This window comes from Ziziphus jujuba, chromosome 3 (assembly GCF_031755915.1).
Source record: "Ziziphus jujuba cultivar Dongzao chromosome 3, ASM3175591v1".
NCBI lineage: Eukaryota > Viridiplantae > Streptophyta > Magnoliopsida > Rosales > Rhamnaceae > Ziziphus > Ziziphus jujuba.
In genome coordinates, this window is record NC_083381.1 from 6,493,831 (window position 1) to 6,508,771 (window position 14,941).

Consider the following 14,941-nt stretch of genomic DNA (forward strand, 5'->3'; position numbering starts at 1 on the left):
AAAAATATATATATATATATACATATATACACAGAGAGAGAGAGAGAGAGAGAGAGAGAGAGAGAGAGAGAGAGAGAGAGAGAGAGAGAGAGAGAGAGAGAGAGAGAGAGAGAGAGAGAGAGAGCTTATTGAGAACGGTCAAAATTGATATTTTAATAATAATTAATAAAAGGAGATTGACAATCCAAAATGCAACTATGTTGTTGCTTCTAAAAACTTTTTTGTTTCAATTTTTCCAATTACCAAGGGTAGCTTTTGATTGCAATATTGCTGCATTGGGCTTTAGCCCATTGTCCTAGATTTTCCACTGCTGCCCCTATGGGAGTATGGATCGCATCTCAGTCCCAGTGGGACTGATCGTCGAAGGTGAAAGGCTATGCATTTATTGAATTAATTTTAGCAAGTTAGTAAATTTTCATTAGTTAAAATATTGAATTGTAAAGTATTTGTTTCAATTTGTATCAAAGCATGAAAAAAAATCCTAAATATGTATATACTGGCGAATCTAGAAAATCTGGTTAGAGGGGGCACCATGGAGAGCTTTTTTTTGACAAAAAAAAAAAATCAACCTATAGTTGTTAATAATAAAACAAAAAATTACTTATTCATTAATTCATATTTAGTAATTTATATTTTCTATTTAACTATCATAATGTAATAATATAAAATAATAAAAATAACATTTAAAAAGAAAAAGTTTTTACATATATTATACTCAAAAATTAAAATGAAATTGATATTTTTGTATAAAAGAAAACTAGTTTCAATGGTGAAAGATATTTTTATATATATTTTTTTCAAAGAAAGAAAATTGTAGGCTTACATGTAAAATTAAACATTTTTGCATTGCTTAATAGAGTTTTTTTTTTTCCATGTTTAATAGGTATTGTTATTTGATTGGACATGTAACTAAGGTAAAAATTAAAAACTAAATTTTATAAGGAAATTAATGAATACTAAATAGGAAATCATAAATTGAGAAGGAGAACATGCCTAAATTTTAGCAATAGTTATGTAATTAATGAAAAATAACCTATTAAAATGTTAAAAGATAAATAAATTGAGGAGATAGGCAAGGGGATAAATGCCTTCTGTGGCCTTTATTTAAATCCACTGATGTACATATGGTAAGTGATTTAAAAATCTTTTATATTCATTAGGTGATTAAGGTCATTATTACAAACTATTTTGATTTTTCACTAAGTTTTATATTTATACTATTTTTATGTTTAAGATATTTTGACTTTAGTTTAAACTATGTCCATATCTAATCCTTAGCCGAATAAACTCCAAGCCAAAACCTTCTACCAAAAAAAAAACTCCAAGCCAAAACCAGTGAACCAATAGAAAGTAAACCACGGAAATAAAATAGTAAAAATTGATTGAGCAAGGAATGAAAATCGAGTTCACACGATGACTAAAAAGAATATCATTGATTATGATTATCAACTTAAATAATATTATTATAATAATGTTGTATATTTTTTAATATTATTAAATGCTCATTTAACATAATAAGTTTTTATTCATCATGATTATATTCAAGGAAAATGCTATTTATTTTTCCAAAATTTATTTATTATAACATGAAAATAGAAAAAAAAATTAGCTTATTAAGAACGGTCAAAATTGATAATTTATTGATAGATAATAAAAGAAGATAAAATGATAATCCAAAATGCTACTCTTTTCAAAATCATTTTTTAGACGGTATCCTTGATCCCATTGATAATGAGTGGCACCAAATAACTCAATAAGGATTTTCCTTTTTTAAATTTTTATCAAATATCCAAGGTAGCTTTTAATTGTAATATTGTTGAATTTTTTTTAAAATTTTGCCAAATATCAAAGGTAGCTTTTAATTGCAATATTGTTGAATAGGTATTTGCCCATCTCCAAGCCCACTGCTGCCCTTGTGGGAGTATGAATCATGTCTCAGTCCCAATGTAGCTGAATCTAAAAGAGCAGCTATGTATATGCAAGGTTCAAAATTTTGGTATATCACAAAAATATTAAATAGATATTATATTTTTCTTAATCAATCGATTTATAATAAGTTTTAATAGTTAAAAATATATTATTTAATAAAAAATACATATTTATTAAAATTAATTATTAATTAAGATATGTAGAATAATTATTATAATTACATTATATTTTATAAATATCATTTCAATACTCTAAAGAATTTCTAAATGGTTAAGAATTATTTGTACCTTTTTTATTCTCATTTTAAAATGTAAAATATAAGAAATAATTATTAAAAAATATATTTTCTTGATAATTTTGCTTATAATTATTATATACCATAGATATGAATATTTAAGAATTAAGTTTGCATGTATCGAATACCATTTATGCCAAAAATTTCAACCTTAGTCTGCGAAAAATATATTTCTGTATATCTTTCAATTTTTGTCTACGTTCTAATTTTTAGCTATTTTATAATATTTTTACAAATATTAAATTTATTATTGTAAAAAAATAATAATAATAGATAAGTAAACTTATAACTTGTTATACTAATTTTCTTTAAAAATATGATAGGTAGACTTATCTAATATAATTTTGGACATTGTTTGTTAAATGTGAATTTTTTTTTATTTTTATTTGACTAATTATTAGAAGACAATTAAAAGGTAATAAAAACTATCAATAATTAGTTGGCAAAAAATTGTATTAAACATCAATAATATTTATAAGAATTTTGGATAAAAAAGTTTAACAAAAAAAAAAAATCATAGAAATTTCTAAAATTTATATAGAAATTTATGGAAATTTCCATGGAAATCATGGATTTTTAACCAAATTGTGAAAGATTTGATGTGGATATTATAATGAAAATTTTCATGAAAATTATGGAGAAATATCAAAAATTTCAGTGGATATTATAGAAATTATACCCGCTTCCGCTTTTGAGGTATATTTCTTTTCAATATGCTTGAAAAATGAAAATTTCATGGACAATTTCGATATTTTAATCTATGTGCATATGTTGAGTCAATTTTTATGTGTTGGTAAATTTTCAGAAGTTAAAATACTAAGTTTGAATTGTAAAAGCATTTATCTCAATTAGTATCGAAACATGAAGAACAAATCTTAATTACATATGGTAAGTGACTTAGAGACTTTTTATATTCATTAGATAATTAGGTACATATTATTTCAAACTATTTTGCTTTTTCACTAAATTTTATATTTTTACTTGTTTTTATACTTAAGATATTTTAACTTTGGATTGAAAAGATTTTTACAAAATTTATGAAAGCAAAATATCTAGTTTGATAAATTTTTTATTGTTGTTCAAATAATATAGGGGTATTGTTTGAATAATGAGGCTAGAATGGCCGCTGAATAAACTTTTTCAGCATGATTGTTTCATACTTGGTATTGAGGCATCAAAAGCAATACCAAATGAGGCCTTAAGCCAATTCCAAATATTCTATCCTCTTTTTTTTTTTTTTCCCATCTTATTTAAACATTAATAATGAAATAAAATAAACTATAAGTGAAAAAAAAATGATTATTTTAAGATGAAGTAAAATTCTAATTGTAGAAATTGAGACAAAATAAATAAATGAGACAAATATTTTAAACTTAGGTGTCTTCACTATCTATTGTAATTTTGATTATATGCCTTTAAAAGGGTTTTCACATGACACTGATCACTATCATGGTGTTTTTAAACATAAATCACATTAATTTAGGACAAATATGAAATTCTTTGAATAAATTTCTTGACCATTCAACTTCTTTACCATATGAAGCAAATACTATGAATTCTATAGTCACTATGTGAAATTAGTGATCTGTTGACACTAATTACGCAACGCTACGAAATAAAAACACCGGCAAAAAAAAAAAAAAAACCGCGACGGTGAAGATAAAGCATCTGTTAAAATGCCAAAAATATATGACACTTTAAAAAACGGCGAAAATAAAGCGTAGCCAAATAGAAAAAATAAGCGATATTTTTTTTTTTGGCTTTAAAGGATAGATGATTTAAAAACATTAGTCGATGCTTTTATAAACAAGGCATCGGTTAAAATGATACATATTGGGTGATGTTTTGTGACGAGAGCGTCCGCCATTATAATTTTATTTTTAAATTTAAATTTATTTTATTTAATTTTAGAAGTATGAAGAAGAATTAACTATATTAAATAAGCATATAATATTTTTTATTTTATTTATAAATTTTAAAATTCTCTTGCATTTTATATTTCATATAAGTGTATCTAAATATTGAACATCAATAAGTCAACATTGTAAATTTTTTTTTTTTTTTTTTTAGAAAAGGAGGAAGACATAGCTGACGCTTTTAACGCCAAAAGCGTCGCCTATGACATTGAAAAAAATTTGTAAATTTTTACTTCATAATACTAATTATTATATTATACTGTATTATCAAGATTTTTACACACTATATTTAATCTTTTAAATACAGAAATTGAATCAATATAAAATATTTTATTCTACGAAACTGATTAAAGTTATAGCAGCAGTATGCCTAATGGACACACTGCTGTTTTCAGATTTTTGCAAGCTTGATTTCCACAGATATATCAACCCTAAATTTTTGTATCCTATTTACCATGCTAATTCACTAACCATTTATTCCTCAATATATATATATATATCTATATTTACATAATTATATGCATATATATTAATAAAAATTTAAAAAAATTAAATTAACAAAGGTAAATAGGCGATACTTTAATTCAAAAATGCATCACCTAAGCTTATCTTATTTTTTTTGGTCGAAATTTTATAATTTGTTTCGTCTGCAGTTTTAATTTAATTAATTTTTGCAATAGTAAACAAGTTTTTTGCTAGATTGAAGACATTAAATTTTTGTTTTTTGAAAATACGAAGCATTAGGTGACGCTTTCATCATCACAACCATCACCTAATGTATTAATATTAAAAAAAATTTGAAGTCCTAAAATTTATCAAACAAATAAGTTAAAAATACAAAAGTTAAATTAAAAATGCTAACGCAACAATAAATCAAAGTTGGAAAAAAATTATTTTTTAAAAAGAAAATAGATAAAAAGGGGATGCTTTTTGATTCAAACGCATCACCTATAACATTGAAAAAATTAAAAAAAAATTATTGTAAATTTTTCTTCATAAAGCTAATTAGTATATTGCATCGTATTACTAAGATTTCACACACTATGTTTAATCTTTTAAACATAAAAATTGAATCAACATAAAATTCTTTGTTCTAATTTACTCATCACTTATTCTCTAATTTATCTATATATATTTAAATAATTATATGCATATATATATATATACAAATAAAAATTGAAAAAAATTAAATTAAAAATAAAAGCAAATATTATTTGTGTGCCAATATTATTATTTTTTTTTGCAATGTTTATTATTTGTTTTATTTGCAATTTTAACTTAAATAATTCTTGCAATAGAAAGCAAAATTTTTGCTAGATTGAGGAGCCTAAATTTTAGTGTTTTTGAAAATTCAAAGCATTAGGCTACGCTTTCATCATCACAACAGTTGTCTAACGTATTGACATTAAAAAAAAATTGAAGTTCTAAAATTTATCAAACAAATAAGTTAAAATGCAAAAATTAAGTTAAAAATGTGAACACAAGAATAAGTCAAAATTGCAAAAATATTACTTTAAAAAAAAAAAAGAATAAAAGTCGACGCTTTTTTCTACTTTTAAAAGATTAAATATAGTATGTGAAATATTGGTTATACAACGTAATATACTAATTAATTAGTATCGCCTATAATATTGAAAAAAATAAAAATAGCCTACAATATTGAAAAAAAAAAAGTTGTAAATTTTTGGTTCATTAAGTTAATTAGTATATTACGTTGTTTACCAATATTTCACACACTATATTTAACCTTTTAAATGTAGATATTAAGTTAATATAAAATTTTTTATTTTACAAAACAAATAACAAAGTGTTAATAGTAGTTTGCTTAATGGACAAAATGTCGTGTCTTCAGGCTTTCACAAGCCTGATATCAATAAATATATAAAGCCTAAATTTCTGTATCTTATGTACTTTCTAATTCACTAACCATTTATTTTTCAATTTATCTTTCTCTATATAAATAATTATATGAATATATATAATAAAAAATTGAAAAAATTAAATTAAAAAAATAAAATAGGTGACGCTTCCATTTAAACATGCATCGCCTAAGCTTGCCTTTAATTTGAAAAGCCAAAGCTTTTTCAAGAAAAAGAATTGGCCTTTCCTTTTCCCTTTTTTTTTTGTATTTATTTTTTTTTATTTTTTTGTTTTTTGTTTTAACAATAAATTTTTAACAAAATCAAAAATTAACCAAAAAAATTTAAAAAATTGTAAAAACCGATGCTTTTCAAACAAAAATCAACTTTTTTTCTTTTTTCATTTTTTTCTTTTTATTTTTTTGTTTTTTGCTTTGTCAATGTTGAATTATGTTTTGACAATCTTTGTTTTTTTATTTATTTAATTTTTTTTTGCTTTTTTTTTTGACAATAAATTTTTAAAAAATTAAGAAAAAAATTATTAAAACCGATACTTTTTGTTTGACAATGTTGGATTATGTTTTGACAATCTTGGTTTTTTAGGTTTTTTTTATTTTGAAAATAAATTTTTAGCCAAAAAAAATTAACAAAAAATTTGACCAAAAAAATTATAAAAGCAAATGCTTTTTCAACAAAAAGCGCTGGCTTTTCCACTTCCATTTTTTTTTTTGGGACAATATTTGATTATAATTTGACAATCTTGGTTTCTTGGTTTTTTTTTTTTTTTTTTTTTTTTTTTTTTAGTTTTTTGTTTTGGCAATAAATTTTTAACAAAATTAACCAAAAAAAATTTAACAAAAAAATTATAAAAATTGATGCTTTTTCAACAAAAAGTGTCGACTTTTCCTTTTTCAAAATTTTTTTTGGGGACAATGATGGATTATGTTTTGACAATCTTAGTTTTTATTTTTATTTTATTTTTTTGTTTTGATAATATTTTAACAAAATTAAAAAAAAAGAAAAAATTAACTAAAACATTATAAAAGTCGATGCTTTTTCAACAAAAATCATTGGCTTTTCCTCTTCCGATTTTATTTATTTTTTTGGACAATTTTGGATTATATTTTGACAATCTTGATTTTTTGGTTTATTTATTTACTTTTTTTATTTCTTGTTTTGAAAATAAAGTTTTAACAAAATTAACCAAAAAAAAATAATTTAAAATTAAAAAGCCAACGCTTAACAAAAATGTCAGCTTTTCCTTTTTTAACTTTTTTTTTTATATTTTTTTGTTTTTTGTTTTGACAATGTTAGATTATGTTTTGACAATCTTGGTTTTTTTGTTTTTTATTTTTTGTTTTGACAATAAATTTTTAACAAAATTAACAAAAAAAATAAAATTAAAAAAATGGGAAATGCAGACGCTTTTTCAACGAAAAATGTCATCTTTTCCTTTTTTAAATTTTTTTTTTTTGGTTTTTTGTTTAGACAATGTTGGATTATGTTTTGACAATCTTGGTTTTTTTTTATTGTTTTTATTTTTTTGCCTTGACAATAAGTGTTTGACATAATTAACAAAAAACAAAAATAACAAAAAAAATTTGAAAAGCCAACACTTTTTCAACAAAAAGCATTGGTTTTTTCTTTTTCATTTTTTTCTTATTTGGCTTTTTATTTCGACAATGTTGGATTATGTTTTGACAATCTTTATTTTTAGGGTTTTTTTTTTATTCTTTTTGGTTTTTTTGTTTTAACAATAAATTTTGAAAAAAAGAATTAACCAAAAAATATATATATGAAGCAAAATTATTTTTCATTTTTGCATGAAACAAGATTGTATGAAACAAATTAATTAGAAATATGAAGCAAAATTATTAATCTATTTGTTCAATTTATTTGTATTTCAATGATAATTTACTTGTTTATAAAATTAGTATTACATTTAAAATGTTATTTTTTTTAGTTTGAAACAATAGGCAACGCGTTTGCTTGGTAAAAGCTTCACCTATTGTTTTTCCTTCTTTTTTTTATAACTGTTTTAATGGTTTTTGAATTTTGTTGAAGCAAAATAAATAGAAGACAACAAAATTAAGATGAATATTTGCATAACAAACTTATATTTTGAATAAATTAAATACTAACTCATGTAAGATTTTTTACAATTTGATAAACTATTTTATGTGTACAAACAAAATCTATTAAACTACAATGCATAAATAGTCATTGAGATAACATATTTGAGATCATAAATGATGCTCATTCACCTCTAAATTAGTTGACATCCTCTTATATCCAAGTGACATCGTCATATTGCATATTAAAAAATTATGTTAACGAAAAAAATTGTTAACACATATACCAAATAAATAAATATTAATTATTATTAAGTATATGAAAACATTAAATTTATCATTGTTTTTAAGTTTTGACAAGGTACATTTTTCTTAATGATATCCCTCATTATCATCATAATATAGTAACCACATTTAGTATTTTCAAACTGCATAGAAGTCTAAATTTGCAAACATTAATTTAAATGTGACATTGGATAAAAAGTTCTACATGCCGTAAGACAACAAGTATATAAATTAATTAACAACTACTAATGTTCACTTTAAATATAATAATTACTTTAGTATTTTGCCATCAAAGTTTTTTTTCGAATGTCTTCCTTTGCTTCCATTCAACACAAATATAAATATTGTATAATTATTTTAATATTATGAAAATCTATATTCAATATAAATACAATTAATTAAATAAACCTAATAGTTAATTAACTTACTTATCGAACAAAGATTTTAAACCCTTATTAATAAGATCTTTATGCTTTTCAATGAATCATAAAATTATTCTACTACTCGATATAAATCACCAACACCTAACATCCAATGATTGCTAAAAACACCAATAATTTATTAGTTAATATGTGATTTTATTAAATTAATAATGTAACAAAATAATTCAATTAAAACTTAATCCAATATACCTTACACAATAGAGAAAAAACCATAGCTGATTTTGTCTTACATCTTGCCATTTACTTAATATATTTAGCATTCGTTTATAACGGTTTGGATGACCAACCGGTGCACCAATTCGGAATGAACAAAACAATAATCCCTTTAATATCTTGTGCTTATCAACCCATTATATAATTGCCTGCATAATCCGATTACAAGTAAACATTGTTTTTTATAATGATATTCATAATTAATTTAATTGAAAAATTAGATATAAACGCATTTAAATTTAAATTACCTTATGTAGAATACGATGCACTCGGAAGATAATTTGTGCATATAATAAAATTCGATTATGTTGCTCTTCGATATGCACAACTCTCATTCATTCCCCATGACTCATTCTTTCATGTAAAACATCCATACATGGTTGCTCTTGACATCCTCGATCCATCATAGCAACTCGCGGATCGATAGGATAATGATCAAGGGATCACCACACCACCTTGATTATCTTCAACATGTGACATTTTCGAACTTCCCTATAAATATTAACATAAACAAAATTTGAAATATAACAAAAACAAAATTATTTAAAACATATATGTTAATTATTATATTCAATTGCATCAAACAGTACCTCATTCGATAGCAAAATTACTAGATCTTTGGACCATGCAAGAAATGCACCTTTAGCATCACTGACACGTGTAATATCAAATAATGGAATAGATAAAGATGCAATTCCAGTAATCACCTCGTCAACGGTACCTTTCAAATTTTGAACATCTAGCATAACACCATAACACACATCCATTAGACTAGAAGGAACCACAATATCACGTGCTACTATATTATCTACACTGCCTTGTGCAAGATTACATTTAACACATTACAAAGTTAAAAACTAATTAATATGGAAAAATATGTATGTATACTTCATATGGAAATATTTTTTCCCCTATGGCTCGAACCCATACTTTAATAGACATAAATAAGAATACTCAAAACACGAAAACTATCCATTTCGAATAGACCACATGCAACAACAATTACAAAAATAAACATATATAATAAAAAATAACAAAATTATTATTATTTAAACATATATATTAATGCTAATTATAAATTTTCTTTTTTTGTCAAAATCTCAGAAAATGTCATAGGTGATGAATGAATACAAGAAGCATCAAACCTAGAAATAGATGGGATCTCTTGAGGGATAACATCATCGGCATGGCCTGTAAGATTTTTATATGTAGATATTAACTTATTAATTTCTTCAACATTGTCTTTGTTTTTAATGATCTCCAAAAGACCAAAAATCAATCTCTCCATCTTCCTAATTCTCTCACTTGTCTTGGACTCATTCTTTTTTTGCGAACTTTGCTTAAGGCTGTGGAAAAAATTAGTCGCCCCTTTGCCTCGACCCCTAAACCAATCTCTAGACTCCTTTATCCCCACAGCTTCTGTAAGAATATCGGCCGGAGGTGAAGATGAAATTTCTCCTTCCGTTGCCTTCTTCCTTGGTGCATTCTACAATATATTTATTAAATGATTACCATATTTACTAAGTTACAATAATTAACTAAATAATAATATATTAAACAAAAAAATCATAAATAAAGATACTCACAATTTTTTCCACTAAATTTTCAATTTTTTCATTCGCGTATTTTCCATCTTTCCCCATCCGGGCCCGTGTCCATAGATCCTCTTGGTCTATATGATCTTGGGTGCCTCTTTCAATTTGCTACGAAAGTTACAATAAATATTAATAGTGCATGTGATTAAAATAAAAAATGCATATAGTCAAATGTAAGTAAAAGTAAATTGCATACCATGCTACATGGTAGAATTGCAGATGAAATTAAACGTCTATCACCTTCCTCGGGTTGATCAAGAGAAGCAAGGTCCATGTGATCAATTATTTTTATTTTTGAACTTGAGGAAGATCTGGTATGTACATGTCCATCCTTGATTTGGTCAGCACTTATATCACATAAAAAGGAACGTTCCAATTCTTTATCTCCATCCCTACATCCAAGAACGTAATCAAGACTTTGACATTTGTTACTTTGTACGTTCTCACAAATGTGAACTTCATTTTTGAATCTCTTAGTCCAGTCAGATGGGCTTGAATTCAGATCAACATAAAGATTGATACCCTCCTCTGATCTGACATAAAACTCAAAAGAAGAGGAAGGAACTTTTCGGGAACTTTCCATGGGGGAAGCAAAAGCAGCTCCTACAGGACATGGACCAATATCTAGTTCTCTAATTTGGGGCATATTTTCCACTAAGCCATCTTTTTGTAAAGTCAATTTCTCACCAGAGCCTTTTTTTAGGGCCTTGCTGTAATTCAAACCATTCCCATTGCACTGACAGCGAGACATCTTCCTGGAATTATGCATTGAACCATTTCTTACTTCCTGTGAGTAGAGATGCAGACAAATCCCATGAGTACATGTTTTAAACTCTTGTAATACAATAAAGAGAAGGAAAGACCTAAAAAGAAAAAGACTAACATGTAACAGACTCCTTTTGAAAACAACAGACAACAACTAGCCAGACTTAAAAAGTATCCACGTCCTTATCATTTTCAATATGCTATTTTAAAAGTTTCACTTATGCCAGACTTGATAATTTTCTGCAACCAGGTGGAGTGTAGAAAAGAGAAGCAATCATATAAAAATAAGAAGCTGAAAAGTATACTGATACATAGGAGGAATGTTTTAGTGTAACACTTGTAATTCTCTAACCTCAACTATATATATATATATATATATAAAATAAGAATCAAACCTTATCATAAGTCTTAGATTCTAGGCAACAGCCAAATTCATTGGATTTAACAGTCTGAGTGTTCCTTTGGATTTCTCTTTCTCTGGAACTCAGGATATATCCATAGCTATCTGCAACATAAGCATCCAGTCAATTTTCACAAGCATTTGTACATCATTTTCCTGAAAAGTGAGGAAAACTGAACCAAAATATTATCATAGATATGTTCATAAAATGTGACGTAGAAATTTTTAGGCAGTTAGCAACTATTTAGAACCTTTACTGGTATCCGCCATGGAGTTTAACTGTGCTCCAAACTGCAGTTGTGTTGTAGAAGCAGGAAGTGAATCCTTGTTAATTCCACCCATCCTTTCTCCGGACGATGTTGATTTTAAATTCTTCTGCAAGCTTGTCAAATATTATAACATTGGCTTTGTAGTTCAACTTCATCAATCAAGATGAGTAATCAGAAACATATATGAGAAAAAAGTACAGTAAGGCAGGAAAGAAAACAATAAATGAGTAGACATAATGCAAGTCTTGTTTTGATGTTTGGTAGGCAGAACAATTTGCTCAGAGTTATGAGAGAAAAAGCAACAAACAAAACAAACTTTAAAACATGAAATAACTTGGGCAAATGGATGTGCTTGAAAATACTTCAGCACTTCAATAATTCTAGAAACAAAAATGAAATGACATTTAAAAATAAAATAAAATAAAAGCATATCTCATCCTCTACTATGCAATCTTTTTCTTGTTTTCCAACAAAGTATAATTTTCAAATTCTACACCAAACACATTTTTCTGATCATTTTCGAATCACCAGAAAAAATTGTTTTTGCACTCAATGAAACAAATAAAAAACTGTTATCAAATAGTGAAGTGAACCAAGAATTGGTTTAATTCCATTTTTTCCTTCTCCATATGGTTTATAAAAAAAATAAAAAAAAACACTAATATTTCATCTGCAGCACCATTAGCATCCAAGAAGAAGTTCAATATGACTTCTACCAGTGTGGGGGGACGGCAAGAGAGAGCTAGAGAGAGAGCAGATAAATTAAAACTAAAACCAGAGACACTGATTCACCAGAGTAAGACCCATTCAAGCTATCTACCAACCTTATTTAGTCAAATTTGAGTTTCTGTTCCAAGTATCTAACAAGAAAAGCTTTTGAGTAACATTGAGTTTAGCAAAGTTAGACTCCATCTTCTTGATTTTTAGATTCTTCTAAGGACTTTTCTTAATTACTCTCTTTTAGAACTCCTCCTAGTTCTCTTAACTAACCCAAAAAGTTGTTTATTCAAGCACCTAAGCAAGATGATTAAAGCTATTAAAACATAAAAGCTTGCAATTTTGTAAGCTGAGGCAAGCCCAATAAGCATTATAGAGATATCCAGAATTTATGTTTAACAGAAGGGTCTAAACCTCGGAAAGACAAGGTAGATTTGAAGAAGTGGAGGTCCAAGCTCAAAAAATAAGTTTTGCAACCTCAGAGTTTGGAGAAATCTTTCGAAGGGGTCCAAACCTCTGAAAGGTAAGGCAAATTTGAAGGAACGGAGGCCCAAGCTCACAAAAGAACTTACGCAACCACAAAAAAAATCTGGAGAAATCATTTAGTTCCTTTGAACAAAGATAAGGTTTCTGAGAGGAACTCAGGCCGAGATGAGTGACTTCATAACAATTTCATTATTTACTCCTTTAAATTAGAAGGAATTCCCAAAAGCTCACAGCTTAGATGCTACTTAAATTTATTCCCAAATTAAGTGATGTAACTAAGCTCTCAAATGTTGGATACAATATACTCAAAAACTATAAAACTAATTATACCGATCCACGTGTCTAAAACAGTTGAAATAGGAGGAAATGACAATAGTCTCCATTATTTGTTAAGAAGGCAACCAGTGACTTTGCCAAATCCGAATGTGATTTATTAGCAGGCAAACCACAAATCTTGCACATACTTTGAAGCTCTTTTCTTGAAAGGTTCTCATAGAAACCTTCGTTTTCCTTAGTTGCCATCATCTGAAAACCATTTAAACTAAAATGAAAACAGAGCACATGACAGGCAAGGTTTATGATAATTAAGTATTTTGTGAGCACCATTATCTTGCAGGCTAATCCAACAACGAACTCGGTTCTATTCAATAGCACCTCAATGCACGAACATATTTATTAACAATAATCAATTTTTTTCTTTAACAGTTGCACTTTTTATAGACATTAGGGTAAATAATGGCATCTTTTCACATGACAATAATCGAAAAATTGTTAGCCATATAACAAGTCCCGTAAGAAGGGTAAATTTTATGATTTAGAATAACATAAGCTTTTTTTTTTCCTTTTTTTTTTTTTTAATGCATTACACAAACTTCTAAAAGACAGATACTTGGAATATGGTACATCGTAAACTATTGGTCAGCATTAAATTGCTCAAATAATCAAAAAAATTAGCAAACTCATCTAAGAATTACAATCTTTTTAATCTCCATCCCTTTAGTCACTATATTTCTTTAACCAGTTAAATTTGTTTAGATATTCATATATATTTTATCTCAGGCATGAAATGTGACTTTCAGTTTGGCTGCAAAGAAAGGACGCAAAAAATAAAAATAAAAAATAAAAAAATGCTTTAGGGAGAAAAAACCAAAAAAAAAAAAAAAAAAAAAAGGGGAAAAACCCACCTTCTAAATTCGTAAAAATCCCATATCTGTTTTCCTTTTTGGTCTATATTCGAATTTTATTTCAAATTTCTGGTCAAGAACATCAGCAAAAACCAAAAAATCACACTTCAATTTACTCTTCTTTCCTTATTTTAAACTAAACACTACTACCCCTCAGTTTTCTACCTCAGAAAGCAACAATAAGCAAACAAAAAGAAAAAAAAACTCCGAATTTCGTCTTCGGAGCTGATTCGACCAGTCGAAAATTCAAAATCTGACCTGCTCTTCAACCCCAACACACTTGCTAAGACTTGAAGTCGTTTACATGGAAAAATGAAGTCAAAAGAGAGACTTGAGTAGGCGATGTTGAGAGTGTACCTGATCGGGAACTTTCCAGAAAAAAATAGCCGAGAAAATGCGGGAAAATGTGGGAAAATTTTCGTTCGTTTTTACTCGTAAAGGAAGTCGACTATTTTCTTTTTCTTGAGGAGGCAGCTTCCAAAATCTGGTTTTTGTTTTTTCGCCTGGTTCACA

The 14,941-nt window shown here is 26.5% G+C and overlaps 1 protein-coding gene across 7 annotated transcripts; it reads right to left on the minus strand.

Annotated features, from left to right (window-relative positions):
- Nucleotides 1–8,901: 8,901 nt before the first annotated feature.
- LOC107408963 (uncharacterized) lies at nucleotides 8,902–14,941 on the minus strand. 7 transcript variants are annotated; one of them, XR_009638361.1, is made up of 9 exons: nucleotides 13,709–13,769; nucleotides 12,024–12,147; nucleotides 11,768–11,877; nucleotides 10,804–11,394; nucleotides 10,599–10,715; nucleotides 10,158–10,498; nucleotides 9,603–9,751; nucleotides 9,261–9,504; nucleotides 8,902–9,161 (listed from the first exon to the last, which is right to left on the minus strand). XR_009638361.1 is itself a non-coding variant. In XM_060815923.1 (7 exons), exons 1-7 carry the CDS (start codon nucleotides 13,736–13,738, stop codon nucleotides 9,456–9,458), a joined length of 1,362 nt encoding a protein of 453 aa, XP_060671906.1. In that variant the 5' UTR covers nucleotides 13,739–13,769; the 3' UTR covers nucleotides 9,228–9,455. The 7 variants fall into 7 exon arrangements, 5 of the variants coding, with proteins under 5 accessions (XP_060671906.1, XP_060671905.1, XP_060671908.1 ...); XR_009638360.1 differs by lacking the exon at nucleotides 9,603–9,751 and having other exon boundaries at nucleotides 8,907–9,161; XM_060815923.1 differs by lacking the exons at nucleotides 8,902–9,161; nucleotides 9,603–9,751 and having other exon boundaries at nucleotides 9,228–9,504.

Coding starts and splice junctions, on each gene's coding strand:
- LOC107408963 (XM_060815922.1), bottom strand. CDS start 13,738: ATGAGAACCTTTCAAGAAAAGAGCTTCAAA. Junction 11,878..12,023: donor CATGGCGGATACCAGTAAAG/GTTCTAAATAGT, acceptor CTTATGTTGCAG/ATAGCTATGGATATATCCTG. Junction 10,499..10,598: donor AAAATTTAGTGGAAAAAATT/GTGAGTATCTTT, acceptor AATATATTGTAG/AATGCACCAAGGAAGAAGGC.